At 34.1% G+C, this 21,296-nt stretch overlaps 2 protein-coding genes and 1 long non-coding RNA gene across 3 annotated transcripts; all 3 read right to left on the bottom strand.

Annotated features, from left to right (window-relative positions):
* Positions 1–100: 100 nt before the first annotated feature.
* LOC149772663 (uncharacterized) lies at positions 101–6,406 on the bottom strand. The gene is made up of 5 exons (XM_089947515.1): positions 6,277–6,406; positions 5,234–5,429; positions 2,705–2,994; positions 762–848; positions 101–140 (listed from the first exon to the last, which is right to left on the bottom strand). Exons 2-4 carry the CDS (start codon positions 5,290–5,292, stop codon positions 829–831), a joined length of 369 nt encoding a protein of 122 aa, XP_089803641.1. The 5' UTR covers positions 5,293–5,429; positions 6,277–6,406; the 3' UTR covers positions 101–140; positions 762–828.
* A 492-nt stretch (positions 6,407–6,898) lies between these two features.
* Positions 6,899–11,983, bottom strand: LOC149772662 (uncharacterized). Its single transcript, XM_089947519.1, has 3 exons — positions 11,791–11,983; positions 10,206–10,278; positions 6,899–7,483 (listed from the first exon to the last, which is right to left on the bottom strand). Exons 1-3 carry the CDS (start codon positions 11,932–11,934, stop codon positions 7,233–7,235), a joined length of 468 nt encoding a protein of 155 aa, XP_089803645.1. The 5' UTR covers positions 11,935–11,983; the 3' UTR covers positions 6,899–7,232.
* A 2,927-nt stretch (positions 11,984–14,910) lies between these two features.
* Positions 14,911–20,866, bottom strand: LOC149772661 (uncharacterized). Its single transcript, XR_016417624.1, has 3 exons — positions 20,819–20,866; positions 15,682–15,936; positions 14,911–15,164 (listed from the first exon to the last, which is right to left on the bottom strand). It is a non-coding gene; the product is annotated as an uncharacterized LOC149772661 (long non-coding RNA).
* Positions 20,867–21,296: the final 430 nt, after the last annotated feature.

Here is a 21,296-nt window from a genome sequence, read left to right as displayed (position 1 = left end):
GAGTTCAGAACATGGTCCACAAAGTCCCAGCCAATTTCATCGCCAGCTCCAGTATCCCTGGCAAGAAAGTGGATGGCCTCTCTCTCTCCTGGACCTATGTCACAATCCCGAGTGCCACTTAAACAACGGCGATACCAAATCTAAATACAAAATAAGAAATATCAGAATCCTGATTAACACTTAAACAACTGTGATAACAAATCTAAATATAAAATCACACACACACACACACACACAAAATGTATCATTTACCAAATAAATAAAACATTATACAAACAACACAAATGTAAAAACAGATTCCTCACTGATAAAAAGTTAAGACTATTATCTTTTATACTGCTGGAAACACTAAGGCATGTACACTGTCTTGACCACTGAAGTCAATCTTTTAATATCATAAAATTAGATGCTAATGCATGTTGTGAAATTTGTGAGTTTTCAAAGAACTAGATTTGGGTTTGTAAAGCAATAGAAAAATTATTCTCCCACATCCCCATAACTTAGTCGATACATCTTCGCTTGATAAAAAGGACTTATGCATGCCAATATAAGCAACAACATATTTTTCATTTGTCGGTATAAAGTGTTTTTAGTGTGCATATTTATGCTAACAATCTTTGACAGAAAGACAGAGATATGAATAGATAGGAACAAATAAAAATGCCATGCTTTCTAATAAAGTGGTTACTTAAAAGATGAGTTAGTTCATCATCAATGAACTGAAGCTCACTGAAAGAAGAAAATAAAGCAAAAATTTATACCTTGTGTTTTACAGGTCCATGACATGTATATACAGTGGAAATATGGGATACTGCAATTGTCTCTCCATTAGGAAAGACATATCCTACCTGAAATCAATCAATTAAACAAAACTTTAAGTAATTCAAATATGACTGAGGAAAAGGATGAACAGAGAGTGAATGTTCAAGGACCAAAATTTAACCAAATTTCTTGTTGCAATGTGACAAATATTTCCTGAAGATGCAGCATAACCAAAGTAAATGTACTTTTATTTATTGTGTACAGGATGTGATATTAACTGTCTAGTCCTGGTCCATCTGAACCTGTACTGAATCCCATTAACATGTGCAGAAAAATCTGACAATGATACAATTGTTTTAGAATGAAATTTGATTTAAATTATGGATAAGCAATTAGTACATATATTGTATAATTTTCCATAATAAGTAATATGCATATGACAATTCTGTATGATAGTCAATCAATGAAAGTACATCCATCCTTGGTCCACACAAATACTGGAAGTCACAAAGACGATGATTATTCTGTATTCCAGATGTTTTCTTTAGGCAATAACTTTTTTTTCTCCAAGCAATTTATCCTTCCTTTATTGCACACTAGTTGATAATGCACTAACTCTTCCATACAAAACTGATAGATAACCTCAGTTTTTTCATGTAAGCATCATAGATTTTTCTCAAACAGTATGTTCACGTTCCCACTCATAATAAGTAAGAGAGCTGATGAAAGATACACTAGAAAAATAATGTATGGTGACTATCTAATTAAAACTGTAACCAATAATAAATGGTAATTACAGGTAATTTACTTCTGTTACATGCATATAGTTTGTATAATTGTTGTAATGATTTATGTCAGTTGTTGATGTGATCACGAGCATAATATAGCTACCTGAATGCATTTTACCATAGACCCTTATTTAATATTAGTTATTTTCATTCTCTTTTAAATACATTCTCCCAAATTAAGTTTGGTTTGGCATTTTACAGTACATCAACACAATGTAGTTTATTGGGGCAAAGTACCTTGCCAAGAACACACCACTGTAATTGTATCTGGCCTGATCCCATCAGTAGATCCATCCATGTGTTAGCATGGACTTTCAATTGATTGAGGTGAGGACAAAGGGTCTCAGCGTTGTCAAGACGGAGAACTTTACATTTTGAAGATGAATAAAGTGCATTACAAAATCCAGACTGACAAGATAGACTATTGTCAGTGATATGAACAAAAGTACATGTTTTGTCATCATCAGAATACACTGAGAACTTCAAAGTTTTATCAGATGAGGTTGGCATCTGGCAAATAGGCTCATTAATTTATCTTTGGCAGCTTCAAGTTTTTCAATTATCTTATTTTCTGACCTGGAAGAATTATTTAATAGAGAAGGTATATGGTCACTGATCAATTCATTAAAAAGTCTCATATGGCAGCATTTCACATCACTCAGATCTATCTCATCAAGATTTTCCTGAGGTATACTTATTGCGGCTAACTGCAGTAATATGCCATACATTCCACAGCTACAAGACAATTCAGTTATCTATATCTGTTTTGGTCAAATGAACATAACAGTCTTCCTGAAACACTCCAGTTGTCATACTAACTTCATTCATTGTAAAAATATTCACATTAGCTGCACTACGTCGCCAAATTACATGACCATTTTCAATCATTGCATATTTGAATTTATCATAACAAGATCTTTCTTCAGCTATATTTTCTGAAGAAAACTGAGGGTCTACAGTGTGTATGTTTGTCATCAATTCTTCAATTGTCAAACGTCTAGTAGTTTCATGACGTTTGCGTTTGGATGCAGGGGGAACTATGTCACCATAATCAGATGACTCGGGTAAACTTTCAAATGTGGAAGTAGACTGAGCTGGATCTAAGGCAATGTTTTTATATTTGGAGCAAATGGAATAGAACTTATCCATGTTACCCTCTCTAAAATTGTACAGCACCTGATTCCTTAGTGAAGCAGGTTTATACTTTTCTTTCATATCTGGAATTGATAGCCACTGGGAATAAGAAACTGTCTTGTGCTGCCATTTATGCCAATTTGGAAACATGGAGATATATTGAAGCTGCAGATCCCATGAAACTGGATATTCAAGTGGAACAAAGACATCTGAGAATGTAACTTGTTGGCACATACAAACTTCAGTTTTGTGAGTTTCAAAAGCGGCCTGAAAGGCAGTCCCATCAAAACATTTACTGGCAGAAAAAAAACTGAAATGTAGGAAAAGAAAACATATTATTCTTTTACTGCATGCTAGTTGAAACAAATCTGTGATTAATATTTCTCGATGGAGATTTTATGCAAAACGTAAGACCCTGCAAAATGACTACACTACAAAAGCAATTGAAAATCTCAAGTACCAATTTTTTTCTCTTTAGTGTATTTGTTACAGATTGCAAATAGTAAAGCCAAACCCATCATGAGATCTCAATCAATTTTGTACCCTGCAAGAATGATCATAAGTCAATTACTCATGTCACATTTCAACAATATCATGCACATACTTGAATGGCAGCATGTAACAGTGATCACTCACAAACACAATATCGAATTTTTCTTCCAGTAATTAGGTTATCAAACGGGTATTGTACAGATTCAGTTCTTATTAAAAAAGACCAATAACTAAGTCAGCAATTGAGCTGCAAAGACACACTCATTAAAAGAATCAAGTTCACATACAATGCAGTTAACCTAACGAATTGTATTTGGGTTTTTTTGAAAAGGCTACTAACAATGATGCTCACAGCTAGAGGAAATGTGAGCAATTTGATCATATAAATATACCAATGCCTCCTCAACATCACACCCCTAGCCCATGATGAAGACGTGTAGAGCTTAACAGTGCACAACTGTTTTTAAAAAAGTGCAAGTGAAATGCCTGTAAAGAAACTTGTCTTCTCATGATGAGCTGAACAAGTACCAAGTTTCAGGGTAATCCACTAAATACTTTGAGTAATTGCATTAACAAAATTTGGTCATACACTGTATCCACTGTAATCCAAAAATGTCCACAACCCTTACAAATATCATGGGAGCACAAAGATTTGTACATGCAGTTTTAGATGAATATTGTCACACGTGCCAATTTTCATGATCCTTTCAAAAAGGCACCACAATCGGTAGCACTGACAAGATTTTAACAATGCATTCTGCTGCACGACAATACATCAGACTAAAATTGCAAAAGCAAAGTGAACTGTTTATATGAACATTTTCAAATGATGACTGTAACATGCAGTTACATGGCAATCCAATGAAAAATGTGAGACAAGCTGACTTCACAAAATCCTATCAAACATTAATCTAAGAAAGTAACTAGCTCTAACTGAAATAGCAGCAGAGATTTGTCAACGTATGCAACTTCCGATAATGATGAAAACATTTTTCCAAATGTCATGGCAATCCAATGAAATCTGAAAGATTAGATGATTCATTAGATTATATTATGCACTGTCTTTAGATTGAAGTCAATAAAGGGCAATAATTCTAAACTTAATTAGCGGAGCAGTGATTTGATATATGCATTATTTGTTAATGAACATAATATTGTACTGAATTTCATTACAATCCATAAAGAAGTTGTACAATTTGCACTCACAAGTTTGTATCATGCACTGCATTAATCTACAAAAGAAAAATGAACAAAAATTGCAGAAGCACACTGATTCATTAATATATGTATCTTCTGATAATGACCATAGGATTTACCAAGTTCCTAGTCCAATTAAAAACAAAAGGACTAGTTCAGGGGGCAATTTTGTTGCTGGCTTGCCAGACGAATACCTGTGGGTTCTGAGGAAGGTCATTTAAAATTGATGGCCATCGGCCCAATTAAATTTTCCTCCATCATTATTTTCGTCTGATTGGGAGAGCCAGTTGATTTTCTGCAGGGCCAATTGATTTTCACACAAGATGGTCACACCAGCCAATGGAAAAAGTCTGTGTCACATCAACCCATGCTAACTGTACTAACAAGACTGTGACATTCAATGACAGAAAGAGCAATACATATAATAAAAATTGCAGGGGCAAATGAGTCTCGGATTCGGATAATGTGGTTATGTGAGAAAGCTTGCTGGTAGCTTATCGTCGGTCGGTGGTTCTTTCTGGGGGTTTTCCGGGTTCTTCCTCCACCATTAATACTGGCCGCCATGTATAGCCTATCTTGTGCTGAAAAATGGCGTTAAACCCTACAACAACAGCAGGTGCAAAGTGACTGGACAGTTGGTGCATATTTAGGTAATGACCAGTACATATAACATGTTTTATGGCAACTCATATAAATATATGAGAGACTAATTGTCTTAACAGTGTGCTGAATGGAAGGAAGGATAGACATATATGAATTAGTATATGGACATGGTTATAACAAATGGAAAATGAAAGATGGATATAGAAAGACTGATGGAAAGGTAATAATGATTTCCTGTATTTCTTCTTAATACTTACTTCGCATTCTGCTTGTCTTTGTAGCTCTTTTTCTTCTCTATGTACACCATCACCCCCATACACTCAAAATTATTTTCTTTGAAAATATTTGTTTGTATGTGATGAAGAAGATGATCTAACGACTTCCTAATACTGTATTTATTTTGGAACAGTATTTCGGAATACCTTCTTCCTGTGGATGGTAATTTCTTTGACTCTGTAATGAAACAAAAAAAAAACAAAAAAAAAACAACACTATAAGCATAATGTTACTGTGTTAAACTTGCTCACCACAGACAATCAAATGTAGGTTATGGCATGCATCTACTTGCCAGCATGCACAAATAAAGATCCATAGCCTCTGTCAAAAGAACTAAACGTGACTATTTCGATGCAAGTTATATACATGGTAAAATATACAAGGTATAGATGTTAAATTTCTGTAAAATGTACATAAAGTATAAAGGTTTTACTGGGATGAATGGTGCAATTTTGTTTGCAGGTTTAGTGCTCTTTGTGGATGTCATTCACTTTATCTTACTTCTTTCCTTACTGTAGCTGCTTAATATTTAACAATTTGAAGGTCTGGTTAAATTGCTTTGATGTTGTTGCCATTTTGGTTTCTGGCTACTTTTCTCTTATAAAATGACATATTTTCCATTTTTATCACTCATAAGATCATGTGTTCTACTTTGTTTCCTCATGTACCTCTTGAAATAAAAATTACTTGGCATCCAAATGATGTACTTGTCTTATGGACACTACAAGACATTCTTCTGTTTAAGCTGTATTCTCAAACTTGAAGTAGGAGTTGGTAAGTGTATATTACTATGGTACCAACACTACAAAGTATAAAATTAAATGCACTATTAAACATTAAAGACAATCTTCTGTTCACATCAACAATGCCTATCTTGTTCTCACTTCATTTTTGTTCAAAGTTAGGTTTTAAGATAGTTGATTTTGTGGCTTCTAAACACTTCAGTATTAACTAGAAAGCTGGCAAGCTACAGGTATATTTGGTCATGTATTAGTAAGAAGAAAGCCTTGAATAATGCACAAACCTGGCTCTGGCAGCTTTTTGCGTTTCTCGGTTAGCAAATTAAAGTATTCTCCTTCAGCTGCTTTGATATCATCCAATGTAAATATGTTTTCCCAAAAAAAATCCTCGTTTCTATCACATTCAAGCGCCTGTTTGATAACATCCAAACCTTGAAAGAGAAAGATTTATATGTAAAATGTTGTGCCTCGATTCTGGAGATAACAAATCATGCAGACAAAGACTCATCCACTATAATTCTTCAGAATGAAAAGTTAACAATGTTTATCAGATGCAATACAATTATATATATATATATATATATATATATATATATATATATATATATATATATATATATATATATATATATATATATATAATCAATAGATTGTCTTTAACAAGGAGAAAAGAACATTAAATATTTGTATAAACTGATAACCTGATAAAAAAGCTATATCTGTAAATTTTGACAAAATGACAATGTTAAAGATAACATTACTGTAAGCCTAATGTGCTTTCATTAACCACACATATCAGAAGATTAATAACTGTTCTCTGACAGTCTTAATTTCAGTTTAATGCTAAATGAAATAAAACTACAAATTCAACTTCTAAAAACTTTCCTATCAGTGGGATAAACAAGGTTTTAAACTACACTGTTCTAACTTAACTGATATTTCAACATACATTTTTATACTTTTATAGCTGCAACTAGGGTATGATAGTTTGTATCCCTCCCCTGTGGTTTATTTAAGGTGGTCATAGGTCAAATATAGAATAAATGCAATTACAAAGAGATGTCGTAGAATAGAATTTGACAAATGCTTACAAACATAAGCACAATGTACTCTGTTCTTTGATCACCAGTTAACCATCCAGTAATTTGGAGCCAGTTTGAATGTCCCAAAAGCATGAGCATTTGCTTTCATGAGTCTCAAATGTAGCTATAATGTTGTGATGATGTGATTACCTTTGCTTTCAAAGAATCCACTGAAAATGCCGCTTTAAAAAAAATCGTAAATAGTGCAGACGTCCCTGGCGAAATACAACACGATATGCATAGCCTTCTGACAATCCTGCTATTGCCATGTCCATCATACTCTTCTCCAAAAGGAACATGTAAGATGTTTCTGGTAAAGTTATCCTTTGGAGAAGATGGCAAAAAGCTGACTGCCGAGTCACTGCTGCATGACATAATTCCATGTTACGTCTGAGACTGGAAGTCCACTCTGTAAACACACAAAATAAAAAGATCATATATAATTAAAACCAGTTTGTGGCAGTTTACAGACACTGCACACAACTGTTTACTTCATCATTATCTATAGAAATATTCACACCACCAATATATTATTAGTTCTACGTATCTACATCTTATCCACCACCTTAACAGAACTGACTGAAGATAAAAGGATCTTTCAAATGTATAAGAAGTGTATGTATATACATATATATACACATACACACACTGGCCCTGTTCTTATTATGTGGCCTTTTCAATTGAGGACTAAATGTTTTGTGCATAAGTGTATAGAATGTACATAGTACGGTAGTAAGAAAGTTACATACAACATCAAAGCATTTAACATCTTCATTTAAAAGCAGCATTAATTATTAAAATGTTCTTGTCTTAAGAACAGACTTATTTCAATTGAACAACTGAATAATTCTTTTTCTCGACTTAAGAATGAAATGCAAGTGAGGTATATTTATCATGCAAATTGCAGAAACATTCAAAAATGTCATTTAAATCTTGGTACATATACAATGCTCTTTCCATTTACTCCATTTTCCAATGCTGATGAATATCCTCCTTATCTGTTACAAAAAATGTATTGGATTGGAGCCTTTCCAACATGAAGCGATTTGGGCCCCACACACCACCGCTAAGGATGTTGAGTCGAATGACTTTAACTTTTCTTTTAAAGTAATAGGTCTCCATTTTCGTGATGAACTGTTAAAGTTTTCTAATGATTTTTTCCTTTTTTGCTGATGGTACAGTACTGCAATTGATTATGAAGATGAAACTTTTGTGGACAAAATGCCTAGTTTATAAAGGAAGTGATGCATGAGTTGTCTCATGATTTTCTGGTCTTTGTCTGGTACTCAGTGCTGTTCAAGGTTAATTTCTTCCTGTGTGCTAATCCACAAATCTATTTTTAGCCCATGAAGACCATTTTGTAATCCTGGCATTTATAGATAATTATATATTAACCTTAGTGGTACACTCAAACCTGACATTGGGAAATAGACATCAGAAGAGATAATCATGTTACTTACTGTACCAATCAAATATTGGTTTCGGACACATATTAAAATAAAATGTTACCACTTGTGAAGTGAGAATCTTACATTTGTGCACAATTATAATTGCTGCTGTTTGCATTTGAGGGGTGGACTTTCTTGGGGATACTTTTAAACAGGAACTCTTCAGTGCCATGGAATTCTGGCCATAAAAAGTGGGTGGACACCGGTCAAAGAGACATTCAAGAGGGGAGCCACTGTATATAAAGGCTTCTAATGTTTTTTGTTGAACCCTATTGTTTTAACAGGGCAAGGGAATTATAAAAGCATGAAAATGACAATAGTACTGACCATGAATAATACAAAATATTGAAATATGTATTTCATGAACTAATGTGTGAGAATATATGCAGGTTCCTTTCTGGATGTGCTGTTGCATGGTTATCATTATCAATTTATAACATATTTCCCTTTCAACTTTTTTTATTGTAAAAAATATATTTTCTTACATTAACATTTAGTTTGGAATATTAACCTGAAACAGTAGTTTCTTGTGAATTAAACAAAATCAAATTTAATATTAGTTAACAGGCTCAAGTCCATGAAAATGTATAATGCTTACATAGCAGACAAATTTGGTGAGTTTGATGGTGAACTAGCTCAAAAATAGTATTCTGTTATGGATAATAAAGGTTATTTCTGTTGCTTACATCTTATCTAATTAATGCAAGCCATACAGGTTAACAACCTTGACAGTCTGTATTAAAACACATTATGATTTGTGGTGAGACAAATAAATGTGAGGATAATGGATGGATGGACAAGGACATGGAAACATTATTTTACAAATATTCAAAAAGAAAAATTGTGAATAGCAAAAGGCACATCAGAATCAACAGCTTAAAAAGGCTAACAAGTTTTATAAAAGATATTTTGAATTGTTTGGGAATGATGCTCTTAAACTGAAAATGTGCTTGACAGTCTAATACACAGATGGCAAGATGGAATCCATTTATACATCTTTTGTCAACTTTTGTTATCTTGGGGGTGAAAACAAAATGTCACCAAAGTACTATTGTGAAGTAATCAATCCATAACAGGCCTGCACAGGGCTAAACTACTTGTATTAAACAGGTAAGATTCCAATGATTTGATAAGTTTTGACTACAAAACACTGCATTTGCATCATTTTTTAAATCAGTCACAGCTCCTTAAATGATTATATTTATTGTCACAATAAGATGTCATATCCTCTCAAGTTTGGTTTTCACTATGAGTTTCCAGTGTTTCACCATTCACTGAATGTCTCTTATACATTCTTAACTTTAAAACTGTTGGAAACACCTGGAGATTTGAGAGATAGATCCTTGCATACCAATTTTAAGTTACTTTATACAACCATACAAGAATCTAGCATTTATATTAATTTTAGAAACATTTTCTTGGACACTGTATGCATTAATGGACATTTCATCATAGTAACAACTCATTTACCTCTCCACTTTGAACAATATTTGAAGTGTCTTTTGTGAAGATAAAACAACAGAAACAAAACTATTTCAGCCTTTAGAAACCAAAGCTTAATGAAAGCACTATATGTATCAGAACTGTTATGGAGGACAATCTGCAAATATAGTTGCTTAGTAATTTAAAACTTTTCTGTTAGTCATATGGAAATGGATAATCAATGCACACTTAGAGAACTACCTTTGTTTTGCTGCATTGTTGCTGTGTATATACCAAGTTCTGGACGGTCTGATGGAACACCCATGACAAGCACCTGCAAGAAAATAATATCCTTCATAAAATGCTGGGTGGAGATGGAAGTTTACATGCAGTGATTTAACCTAACCAATTAATAAATAAAAAAACACAGTATGGCCACATGTGTATAACACTGTATATGGGTGTTTATTATTTTTTTAACAATAGCTTTTACAAGTTTTCAGTCATACCGCTATGTCTGAATCCAGGACAACCAGTCTTAACACTAACCTATTAATGCTGAACGCCAAGCAAGGCAGCTGTTAGTACCATTTTTTTAAGTCTTTTGTATGACTCGACTGGGGTTCAAACCTACAACTTCACGCATCCAAGGCAGATGCTCTAACCACTAGGCTATTGACACTGTATACAATCATTGAGCATATTTATGGATGTATGTATGTAGAGAGAGAGGAGGGGGTATTCAACATAACACCAGTACATGCCTTAAAAAGCCAACCTAATTTGGTCAAAAAATATTGAAAAAACTAACCAATTTCATATCCCTACTTGTACTCTGGAAGCTGATGCTAAATTCAACTAAAACAAGATGAAGAAGATGGAACAAACATTAAATCTTGTCTTAGATATAAATATGACATTTAAAATGATGTCTCATTATTACCTAAGTATGTTGAGTGGTTGGCAGAGTTCTGTATTCAAATCATATGAAATACTGTATGACTATTTATCTCGGATTGCCAATTTAAAAAAGGAAATGTTATCAGAGCAACTCATTGATCTTGGTGCAAAAATTAGTTTACCTTCTTTTATTGAGAACTAAAGTGATTACTATCACTGGAAAAGATCATAAAACAGGGCCATAAAGTAACATTTTCATATACTGGTCTGAGTATATTATTCCTTTTCTTAGATTTACGTAGAATTTACCTTTATACCATATGCTGTATTACATACCGCTTATACTAAATAAACCTTATAAAATAAACTAAGAAGCTGGAGTCTTGTTTAATTCATTATTTAATTTGATATGTCATACAACTGAGTTAACTATTAATAAAGTGCAATTATTGGGCGACAATACTGAACTTTCCACCAATGAGAGTCACTCAATATTCATTTAAACATTCTTATTTGTAAAAGTTTAAACAGTAACTTGCAAATATCGAAATACGGGTAATGAGTATATTACGTATATCGTGTTACGAGGTATGCGGCATCCTACGAATAGCTGTACGTAAATTATATACACGGCGGCAGTGCTTATAGTCTTTAAAGACATGGTAAACGGCAGCTGTTAGGTGTTTTAAAGAACGATTCAAATTGTTAATATAGGTTTTAAACTAGAACAACATAATCCATGGGAAAGGAGTAACTTGCTAGAATTCTAAAATATTTCCTCTTTCAAACGGCTATGAATAAAATCACATTTTGTTTTCTTTAATAGACCAGCCATTTCGGGTGGGTGGGTGGGTACGGATGAGATGATAATTTATAATTGGCAGCTGTTTGGTACGTCTATAATACACACATTGGTGTAATCTTTTCAAGAAATTGAAATACAAACCTGTTCACTGCTCTCACTGCGTAACTTCTGGTAATGTGTACTTCCAGAAGTACTGGGCACGCCAGTGTTCATTCTTGATGGTCGATTTTCATCTTTTGACGCCATATTTACAGCTGCTGAGTTTGGTTTTGTGTGTGATGTCATGACCACGTGACACACTTTTTGGAAGAAATTACGCGATTGGTTCCAACGATTTCGCATGTTCATAGTCTGAAAATCCCCAACGCTCACATTTTCAAGAATTGTTCGCCCGTATCTAACTATGAAAATCCAGAGAGAGAGAGAGAGAGAGAGATAGAGGAAGGCGACCATTTTGAGCATATTTTTAAAATAATAATTAATAATCGAGTTTTAGAAAATTATAAAAGGTTTAAGAATCAACAACAACAAAGCATTAAATACCCTACAGTATGTTTGCCTCGTAATCGACAAATGTAACATGTAGGCCTAGTATCGACTGGAAATGGCAACTATGTATCATTAATATTATGAACACTGTAGATAGATCCAAAGGAAAGCGTAAACAGACCATTATGACGAACCAGATTAATGTAGGTTACTTGGTACCAGTTCAGTTTTAATGTTTTCGTCCAACGCAATGTTTTTCTCTCTCAATTCACATTTTTTTCTTCCCTTACGCACGAGAGGGGAGAGGGAAATGGAAAAAAAGGATTCCGATGAAATTGTGTACCATTTCATTTAGAGTACAGGAACTATTAATACTTTTTGTCTTTATTTTTATATGACATTTATAATTAATGAATGAGTATAAATTCATCATTGATCTATAGACCTGCAGTTAAAAGAATATTTATATATTCGTATTATTTCGCCATGGGCGGATCACAGTTTAATATACCAATAGTATTGATATATCAATTTGCTTTATACCAACGTTGTAAATGCCATGCTATTTTTAATGCATGTGAGATTGACCTTTGTCCATTCTTTAGGGTAGGGGTTTGGACTCGCGTCAATAATACCATTTTGTAAACAATACATTGCATAACTAATTTGTCTATTATTTTTGATTATATTATAAGATAATTATTACTTGTATGTAAACATGTTTAACTGGATTAAAGTTCAGAACATTGGGTTACCCTCGGAAATACCTGATCTGCCTGATATTTGTTTCCGAATAAAATTTAGAGGAATGTCTTTGTCCAGGAATTCTGTACAAGCACTCAAATATTTCCAGGAAAAAGAATTAATCTTTTAGAATCCAAATAACTTGGACAAGAATTAAAATATAACTGCAAACTGGTCACAATATTTTTTTTCTTTCTTCGTTAAGGAAAACTTTGCCTCGGTAAGACCATATTTCTGGCAAATTGAATTAATTCATCTTTTTTTAAAAGATCTAAGTGGTCTTGGGTAGGACCTGAAAGAAAGATTTCCACTTTTGGTGACATTTTAGATAAAGCTTGCCGATTTCACTAAAGATTTCAAAAACATGGGGAAATTAAGGTTCAGAAAACAAAGTTTTCTGAGATATTTTAGCCAAATATTTAAAAAATCCAAGGACGAGCCCCCAATATTTATGTTACGTTTTTAATCTCTAATAAACAGAAACAAAAGAAAGAGTGAAAACAACAAGCTTTTGAAATATTTAAAACATTATTTATTTCCCTGGAAAAAAACAGTGAAAATTAAAAAAAAAACCTACGGCTTAAAGAATCGAATCCAAAAGAAATCTAAGAATAATCCACTTACTGAATTTTAGAAGTCCTATTAATGAAATGTTCTAATGAAATTTGAGTTGGAGTCCCGACGAAAAATCCAAAATGGAAGGCGATGACTTATACTAGAGTCAGTATTTTGCTGTTGTGTCTTCAGTTCCTTGTTGATTCACAAACAACAATATTCCGGTGTTTGAATTTCCGAATAAAATTTAGAGAAATGTCTTAGTCCAATAATTATGTATGAGCACTTAAATATTTCCAGAAAAAGAATAAATCTTTTAGAGTCCAAATAATTTGAATGAAAATTAAAATACAACTACAAACTGGTCACAACAAATAAAAACACCTTAACATCGAGTGTTTGAAAACCAAAACTGAGAAATATATCTCTAGACATCACTAAAATATTTAACTACTGCGCAATTTCGGAAAATCTAGAATTGTGAAATAGGACTGTTTATAACCTAAGGTCACAGTCTGACCTTGATAAAAATCATTTCACTCCAAGAATAAAATAAAAGTTGAACGTTGTTAACGTGTCTCAGTGATTTCTGAATCAAGGTTGGGAACTAAGTTAAAAATAGAAACAGTGTTTCTGTTATTAGGTATTTATACAAAGATTCAGGTGAAACTGAATTTTCTGGAAAATATATAATTCCTTGTGTTTATATTAAGTTAATATTGACATGTACTGAAATTGAAAATAAAAAAGTTAAAACTGACAAACAGACACTTAAATCAACTATACATATCACACATCAGAATTACTTATGTTTTCTAAAATCTAAAGTGGAAGTAGTCTTTTAGTTGTGGTTAGTTAAACCTTGAGAGAATTTTTTAATTTAATTTATTCGTTGGAATTACAAAGTGGTCATTGACTAAATCACTATTTATGGACTATTTTTGAGTTCTTTTACAGGCAATTTGTATTACATTATCGTGATTTATCAAGACTGTTAGTAGACCAACACTATTCCAGGATATTGTCATATCAGCACATTCAAGATTTTAATTCATTCCGAACCTAACTGGAGTTCATTTGGAATATTGTAGAGAACTTATATGACTATTTTGGATTTAATTCAAAATGTTGTAAGTTCTGTTTTCAATTTTCACTTTTATATTTTAAGGAAATAAATTAATAATTTAATTTTACAAAACCTGTCCATTTTTGCTCTTTTCTGTTACTTAGTTAAGACCATAGTAGCGTTGCAGTATTCTTATATGTATAGGTGATTTATATCTTAGTCTTATATTTTTAAGAATGTGATAATATTTCCAAGCAAATCCGCAATTATAAAATATGATCATACAGTACTGAATTACCAGTGTGCACATTGTTTGAATGTAGAGTCTTAATTCATCTCTAATGAAATCCAACCCCATACACAAGTGCTTGTAGTTGTCTAGGTAACGTTTATTTAACCATGTTGGTAGTCTAGATTTTTTCAAACGTATTGTTTGTACATGAAAGCGTTTACAAGGAATCACAAACTGAGTACAATTCATGACGAAATAGTCACTTCGGTGATGATCCATTTTGCCAAATAATTTGACAATATGTTGTAGGCACCATTACCCATGAAAATGTACAAAACACGTAAGTAATAATTAAATTTATGAATATGCTTTAATATGCTGACACAAACTTGCGTAGAAAAAATAAAATCATCTTGCTCATCATTGAATCTGCAAGAAGATATGAAAGTAACTGTTACAAGGTGTGCAAGTATCCATTGAAAATGTAGTCGACATGAAGTACTTGAAATTGAAAACGAGGCCTTGCAATCTGTTATTTCTTGAGAAGCCCGTTCTTACTTAGGGTAGTACATTATCTTCTAGAATAATATTCACATTTTACAATCAAGAAAAAAAACCGGATAAATATAAAATAAAAATTGTTATCATGGCGATATCAATTATTCAAACAGGTCATTCTCAACTATTTCAGCACCTCAGAATGTTTAAGCTAACTTTAGCAATTAATCCCAGTGCAATTAAAATTTATATGCAATACAAAAGTACCAGATATAAATAAAAGAGAATAAATACATATGAAAGGTAATGTCGATTAAAAACGTCAAAAGATTGTACATATTTATGTCAGAACGAAGTGTCTAAAGTTCGAATATTGATAGTTATGTATTTTTGTGATAGAGGTGTGCAATAAATAGAAAAGAGAAAGCAAGGGAAATAATTTAACAACCTAACCATGTCCTCTATCCTATAATTCCCCCTGCTAGTGCTCCCAATAGTAGTCCGGCTCCTAACTCCTCAAACCCAAATCCTACAGGTGGTGGAGGTACGAACACTGGAACTCCGACAGGAATTCGAGGAGCAAACCCAAATCGGACTGGATATCTTCCAAATCTGCCCCAAGAACCAAACTGGCATTCAGCTGGGGTCAAGGTGGATATCAAGACTAGGGCGAACAAAATGATACAGAGTGTGTTCTTCATTTCTGTAAAACAAAACAAAAAACAAAAAAAAAAAACACACACACACATAATATTAAACGTAATTTTATTGAAGAAATTGAAGGTGAATATGATCAAAACGAAACTGTATCGTACGAATTTCTGAGAGAGTTTTCTTTATAATGTTATTCTGAACCTAAATATTTACCTTAAAACTATATCGGATATGAAATTTGAAATAAACCTTACCTTAACAACCAATCTAGTCTTACCTGGTTGAATCGTGAGATTTTGTATCTATAGATGTACTCAGATAATAAAATAGCTGGAACTGATTACTTAGTAACTGACTTTGTTAAAGGTAAACGACGATTATGTACATTTTCTAGTGGTCACGCGTTTGCTAGAGCACATGGGAAAGGCTTTGAAAACTGACCCCTTGAATAAATCGGATGTTTGCATATAGAAGAACTATGTATGATTCCTACTTGAAAGTTTTAAAGGTAGCTTCGAAAGATATGTACCTAGTTCTCCTTTGTTTCTTGAAGAGTAATCTATGTCTGTACAGAGGTAACAAACTGTTACAAACAATATACACTTAATAATAATAATAATAATAATAATAACAACAACAACAACAACAGTCATAATCATTATCATCTCAAAAGTTGTCAATCGTAGCCGATGAACAGTAGACGTAATTACCACCCCTATGCTAAAATGAATTTCTTTTCTTCTTATTATCAAAACCATTCCTAAATTCAAGCATTAACACAGCACATAACATGGATTAAATCGTTTGCTAGTCAGTTTAGTGAGACACTCAATAACCTCCAATGAACTGGGTCTTTTTCGTGCGAGATTCTCAGCTCAACAGAAATGCATTTAGGACTGTTAATTTTCGTAATGATTTCTTGTTTAAGCTTCTATTTTGTTTATTCAATGTTTTGTCTTATAAAATATGCACAATTTTCTACTTTAGGTATTTTGTACTTTGTATTACAAAAAGACATCTCTCATGCACATAATGTAATGAAACAAGATTAGTTCATCGGCAGCAATGATGAGGCTCCATTTTAAAGCTTTTGCAAATCAGACTCAGGGACTTAGTTACCAGACAACAGGGACAGAAAAATGTGACACGTTTCAAACATGAATATCATCAGACTACACTTTGCTTTATTATACACGTATTTACAAACATTATTTCATAATGATGCGTCGAAATGGCATCCACACCCAAACTCTAAAACGTAGGGTAGAGGGGGGCAAAACGCCTCCATGGAGTAAAACGCCACTGCCATCCTGTCGCCCCTGCACCAGAAAATGGACTGGTCTTTATACAGCAAGCTTACACAAGCCTTGTGAATGGCAGTCATTGTTGGATGCAACCGCATGCATGGTTTTTATGCAAGAATATTACTTTTAAGACATCTTCCTGTAAAAGTATTCAATCCATTTTTTGTAGTATTTTTTATTGGAACTACATTAAGTAAACAGGGTACATATTTTTTTAAACAACATAGTATAGAAATGCATTATGTATAATATTGCATGATTCTCAGCAGTTATTAATTCTGCCTATTGGTAAATTGTCAATGCTGTACGATAGGGGGCGTGTTGCCATATAGCTGTTTAAATGTTGTACGCTTTTTAAATGACCGTTCATATGCCTAAAATTATTCTATACTTTTTTGCGGATGGTTCGAGCTTACAGGAGGAACACTGATCGAGGACATTATGGGACACCAGATCTAAAAGCGGCTCTTGAAGCAATTCATTATGGAACTTCACTGAAAGTTGCTGCCAGGAATTATGGAACTCCAGCTAAAACTTTGCACAGACATAGAGATTTGAAGGTTTCGCAACCTGGAGTGTCAAAACTGGGAAGTAAGACTACTGTTTTCAAGCCTAGTTATGAGTTACTTCTAGTTTAGCACATACAGTCCATGGAAAATGCATTATTTGGACTTACCGTTATTGACGTACGGCATTTGGCATACGACTTAACAGTTCATCTGAATATTAAAAGCCATCCATTTCAAGGCAATGCAGCAGGTATTGATTGGTTGAAAGGCTTTATGAAAAGGCATATAAATCTAACCATTAGAGCTCCAGAGGCAACCAGTGTCAGCAGAGCCTTGAGCTTTAACTGGACACAGGTAGTCAATTTTTACCAAGTATATAAGGAATCTCTTTGACGCAACACTTGCTGATGGTCTCAGAATATGGAGCACGGATGAAACAGGCATTACTACTGTTCACAAACCAGTAAACATCATTGCATCAAAAAGGTGGAAGATCAGTTGGTAAAGTTACAGGTGGTGAACGTTATCAAATTATTACAGATTTATGTGCCATGAATAAGGTCGGTACCTTTGCACCGCCAGCATTTATCTACCCACGTAAACGAATGGTTAAAATAATAATGAATGGCGCACCAGCCGGCGCACTGGGCTTGTGTAGCCTAAGTGGGTGGACAGACAGTCATATTTACTTGCCATGGCTGGAACATTTTACTTGTTTTTTGAAGTGTACGAAGGACTCTCTCCACATTCTTCTTCTTGATGTGCACCGTAGCCATAAAACGTTGGAAAATATTCTCTGTGCACGCGAGAAAGGGATTGTGTTGATAACCTTCCTCCCCATTGCACACACGGCTCCAGCCTCTTGATGTCACATTTTTCAAGGAAACTAAAAGTGCTTTCAATTTGGAGTCTTGAGACTGGATGACAAGCAATCCAGGAAGTCGAATAAGTGCATTTGAAGCTGCTAAAAAATATCTGCAACATTTAACCGTTCTGCCAGTTTACAGAAAGCTGTCAGTGGTTTTGAAACATGCCGACTTTTGGCGTTTTAATACAAATAAGTTCACAGATGACGATTTCGCTGCCTTTATGCTAACTGATGAACCTCAGCCAGTATCAGATAGGCCAAATGCATGTAAACAAGCACTACCTATGTCATCACAACTGATTGAATCAAATAAGACAGCTGATCACCTGTCGGTTACTGGCTGCATAGACAGGTCGGTGGGGTCGGGTGATGCAGAAACATCTGTTCAAGAGGACATGACAGCTGACAAGCAATTAGTATTTCTATAGCTATTGCAGGTGGGCAGGCGATACAGAAACATCGAATAAGGGAAATAAGACAGTTGATGATCAATCGCTTAGTAACGTTATGATCACTTCTAACAATGCAGAAACATTGACTGAACCAAGAAAAACGGCTGAATTTCTGCTAACTGGTAGTTCTACAGTCACTGTGGATGGGTCGGGTAATCCAGAGACAGACAAAATAATTTATACTCAGTCACCTGATAATCAACAAACACATCACTCTGCCATCACCGTCGAGGAGGCAGGCGATCGGAAAATGTTTGACGAAGCTATTCTTGCTGGAAGAACTGAAAGTGCTACCTTAGAGGTATCTTATAACGAATGCAAAAATGCAGACGATTCAGAATTTATGAACATATTGCTTAAACTTCCGTCAAAAACTAGAATATCCAGTCAGCGCACAAGAAAGCGAAAGGCAGAATCAGCCATGAACTTAACATCAACACCGTATAAAAAGATGCTAAGTGAAAAGCAAAGAAAGACGATAGCAAATATAAAAGGCAAATGTCATAGTACTGTAAGGCAAGTGGGAGCAAACTGAATGAAACCAATGTTTCAAAACAGAAAGATATACAGAAGAAAAAGAGGCAGACATGTAGAGAGGACAATAAGATAGGTAGAAAACCATCTAAGATTATGAAGACAACTTGTATAGAGGACCATGAAAATGGAAAATAGGCTTCGGGTCCAAAGTCAGTTGCTAAACATGATCTTGCCTTGTCAGCAGACACAACACAAAATAAAGGCACAATTTGTGGAAACTGCGAATTTGAATATGGAGGAAGTGATGATTCCTTGATACAAGATTCCTGGTCGCAGTGCTAGAAATGTTCCAGGTGGTTCCATGAATCCTGTGACACCACCCTCAATATGCAATTTCGCTGTGCTAAGTGTAAGTAATAAAGAATTTACCAGAAAGGCTTTGCCTTATTTATCATTAACGGTGGAAATTAAGGACTATTTAGACTTGAGCATTGTTGTAGCTGCTTGCTTATCCGCATTGGTGTGCTAATTTAAATGATGCAACATTATGTAGTGTTAGCATCTTTGGCATGTATAACATGTCCATATACAAATAATACTTGATTTTACAGTTCAATAGTGTCCTGTAGTTTTACTGACTTGTACAGATGTCGAATGCATTGTGGTGCAAAATGCCCCTGAGGGGGCGTGTTGCCTCACCATAGGGAAAAAATGCCCCTTTATAAAGTTTTACCATTTTTCATTTTTCTCGTAAATAGTTTCTTCATTGCAACCAAACAGCATTCCATTATGTTAGACGTAACACATACTTTAATAAACTGTCTTATTGCGAACACAAGCATGTAAATCATGCCATAAATTACAAAAAGTTGTTAAAAGGATGAAAATATAACGTGATTAATTTTTATCATGTATTGAAGATAGCAAACAACATGGTCTTATCATGAAATCCATTGAGAAATGGTATTTTTGTTTTCCTGCATTGATGACGTAATCATGTAAATGAAACTGAATTTTTTGGGTACATTTTACCATGCAAAAGAAAGGGAAATAATCAATAGTGCCCTTCATACACGTTTTGTGAATTTATTTCGATAGGTTTATGATGCTCCAGTGTTTAGTATCGATAGACGGAAAAAGCTGACTCAGTGAATGTCCTACACTTTTAAAGCAAGTTTATGGAAATACTGAAACCTAATGTCATAATTAATACAATAAAAAAATGATTTTACCCTCACACATAACCGTCAAGGTTTTTGTGTCAATAAGGTGTGTGTTTGCGCAAAGATCATCAAAAAGGTATGAAAAGAAAAGAACTCACCTAAAAATATTCTGTGATCTTCCTTTTAGATCTGAATACTTTCTAGACACCTACAAACTGAATGGGTTCTAACGGTTGGCTCGTCAAATATATAGGATTGCTTCATATGATCAGATGTGCGTCAACACCGTATGGTGAATTATTGACTCGTCAATTTGTTTTATCGTCCCCTGCAGGAGATAAAAAGTAACAAATGTCCATAGATAAAAGAATGACAAGGACGTTACATAACAAAGGCAACAATGTCACCAGTGACTCACGCATACATTGGACCAAGCTGTAACACCAACGATTGTTATTGTATTAAGCCCACGCAGGAACGTCATTTAAACTTTTTTCCCCCATGACGTCTCTGGTCCCCTGCCCCCCCCCCAAAAAAAAGACGTCCCTGGTCCCATGCCGTTTCAGTATTACCAGGTGAGAATTCTTCTGGCAACACGACGACCACGAAATCTTCCCTCTCTTGGGTGAAAGGCGA

This window comes from Sinohyriopsis cumingii, unplaced genomic scaffold (genome assembly GCF_028554795.1).
Source record: "Sinohyriopsis cumingii isolate HCF-2022 unplaced genomic scaffold, ASM2855479v2 utg001306l, whole genome shotgun sequence".
In the NCBI taxonomy this organism is placed as follows: domain Eukaryota; kingdom Metazoa; phylum Mollusca; class Bivalvia; order Unionida; family Unionidae; genus Sinohyriopsis; species Sinohyriopsis cumingii.
This window is presented reverse-complemented; position numbering and strand designations above follow the sequence as displayed.

Coding starts and splice junctions, on each gene's coding strand:
- LOC149772663 (XM_089947515.1), bottom strand. CDS start 5,292: ATGGGGGTGATGGTGTACATAGAGAAGAAAAAGAGCTACAAAGACAAG. Junction 2,995..5,233: donor AAAGACAAGCAGAATGCGAA/GTAAGTATTAAG, acceptor CCTACATTTCAG/TTTTTTTTCTGCCAGTAAAT. Junction 849..2,704: donor GCTGTACAATTTTAGAGAGG/GTAACATGGATA, acceptor GATTGATTTCAG/GTAGGATATGTCTTTCCTAA.
- LOC149772662 (XM_089947519.1), bottom strand. CDS start 11,934: ATGACATCACACACAAAACCAAACTCAGCAGCTGTAAATATGGCGTCA. Junction 10,279..11,790: donor GCAGTGAGAGCAGTGAACAG/GTTTGTATTTCA, acceptor ATTTTCTTGCAG/GTGCTTGTCATGGGTGTTCC. Junction 7,484..10,205: donor AACAATGCAGCAAAACAAAG/GTAGTTCTCTAA, acceptor GTGTGTTTACAG/AGTGGACTTCCAGTCTCAGA.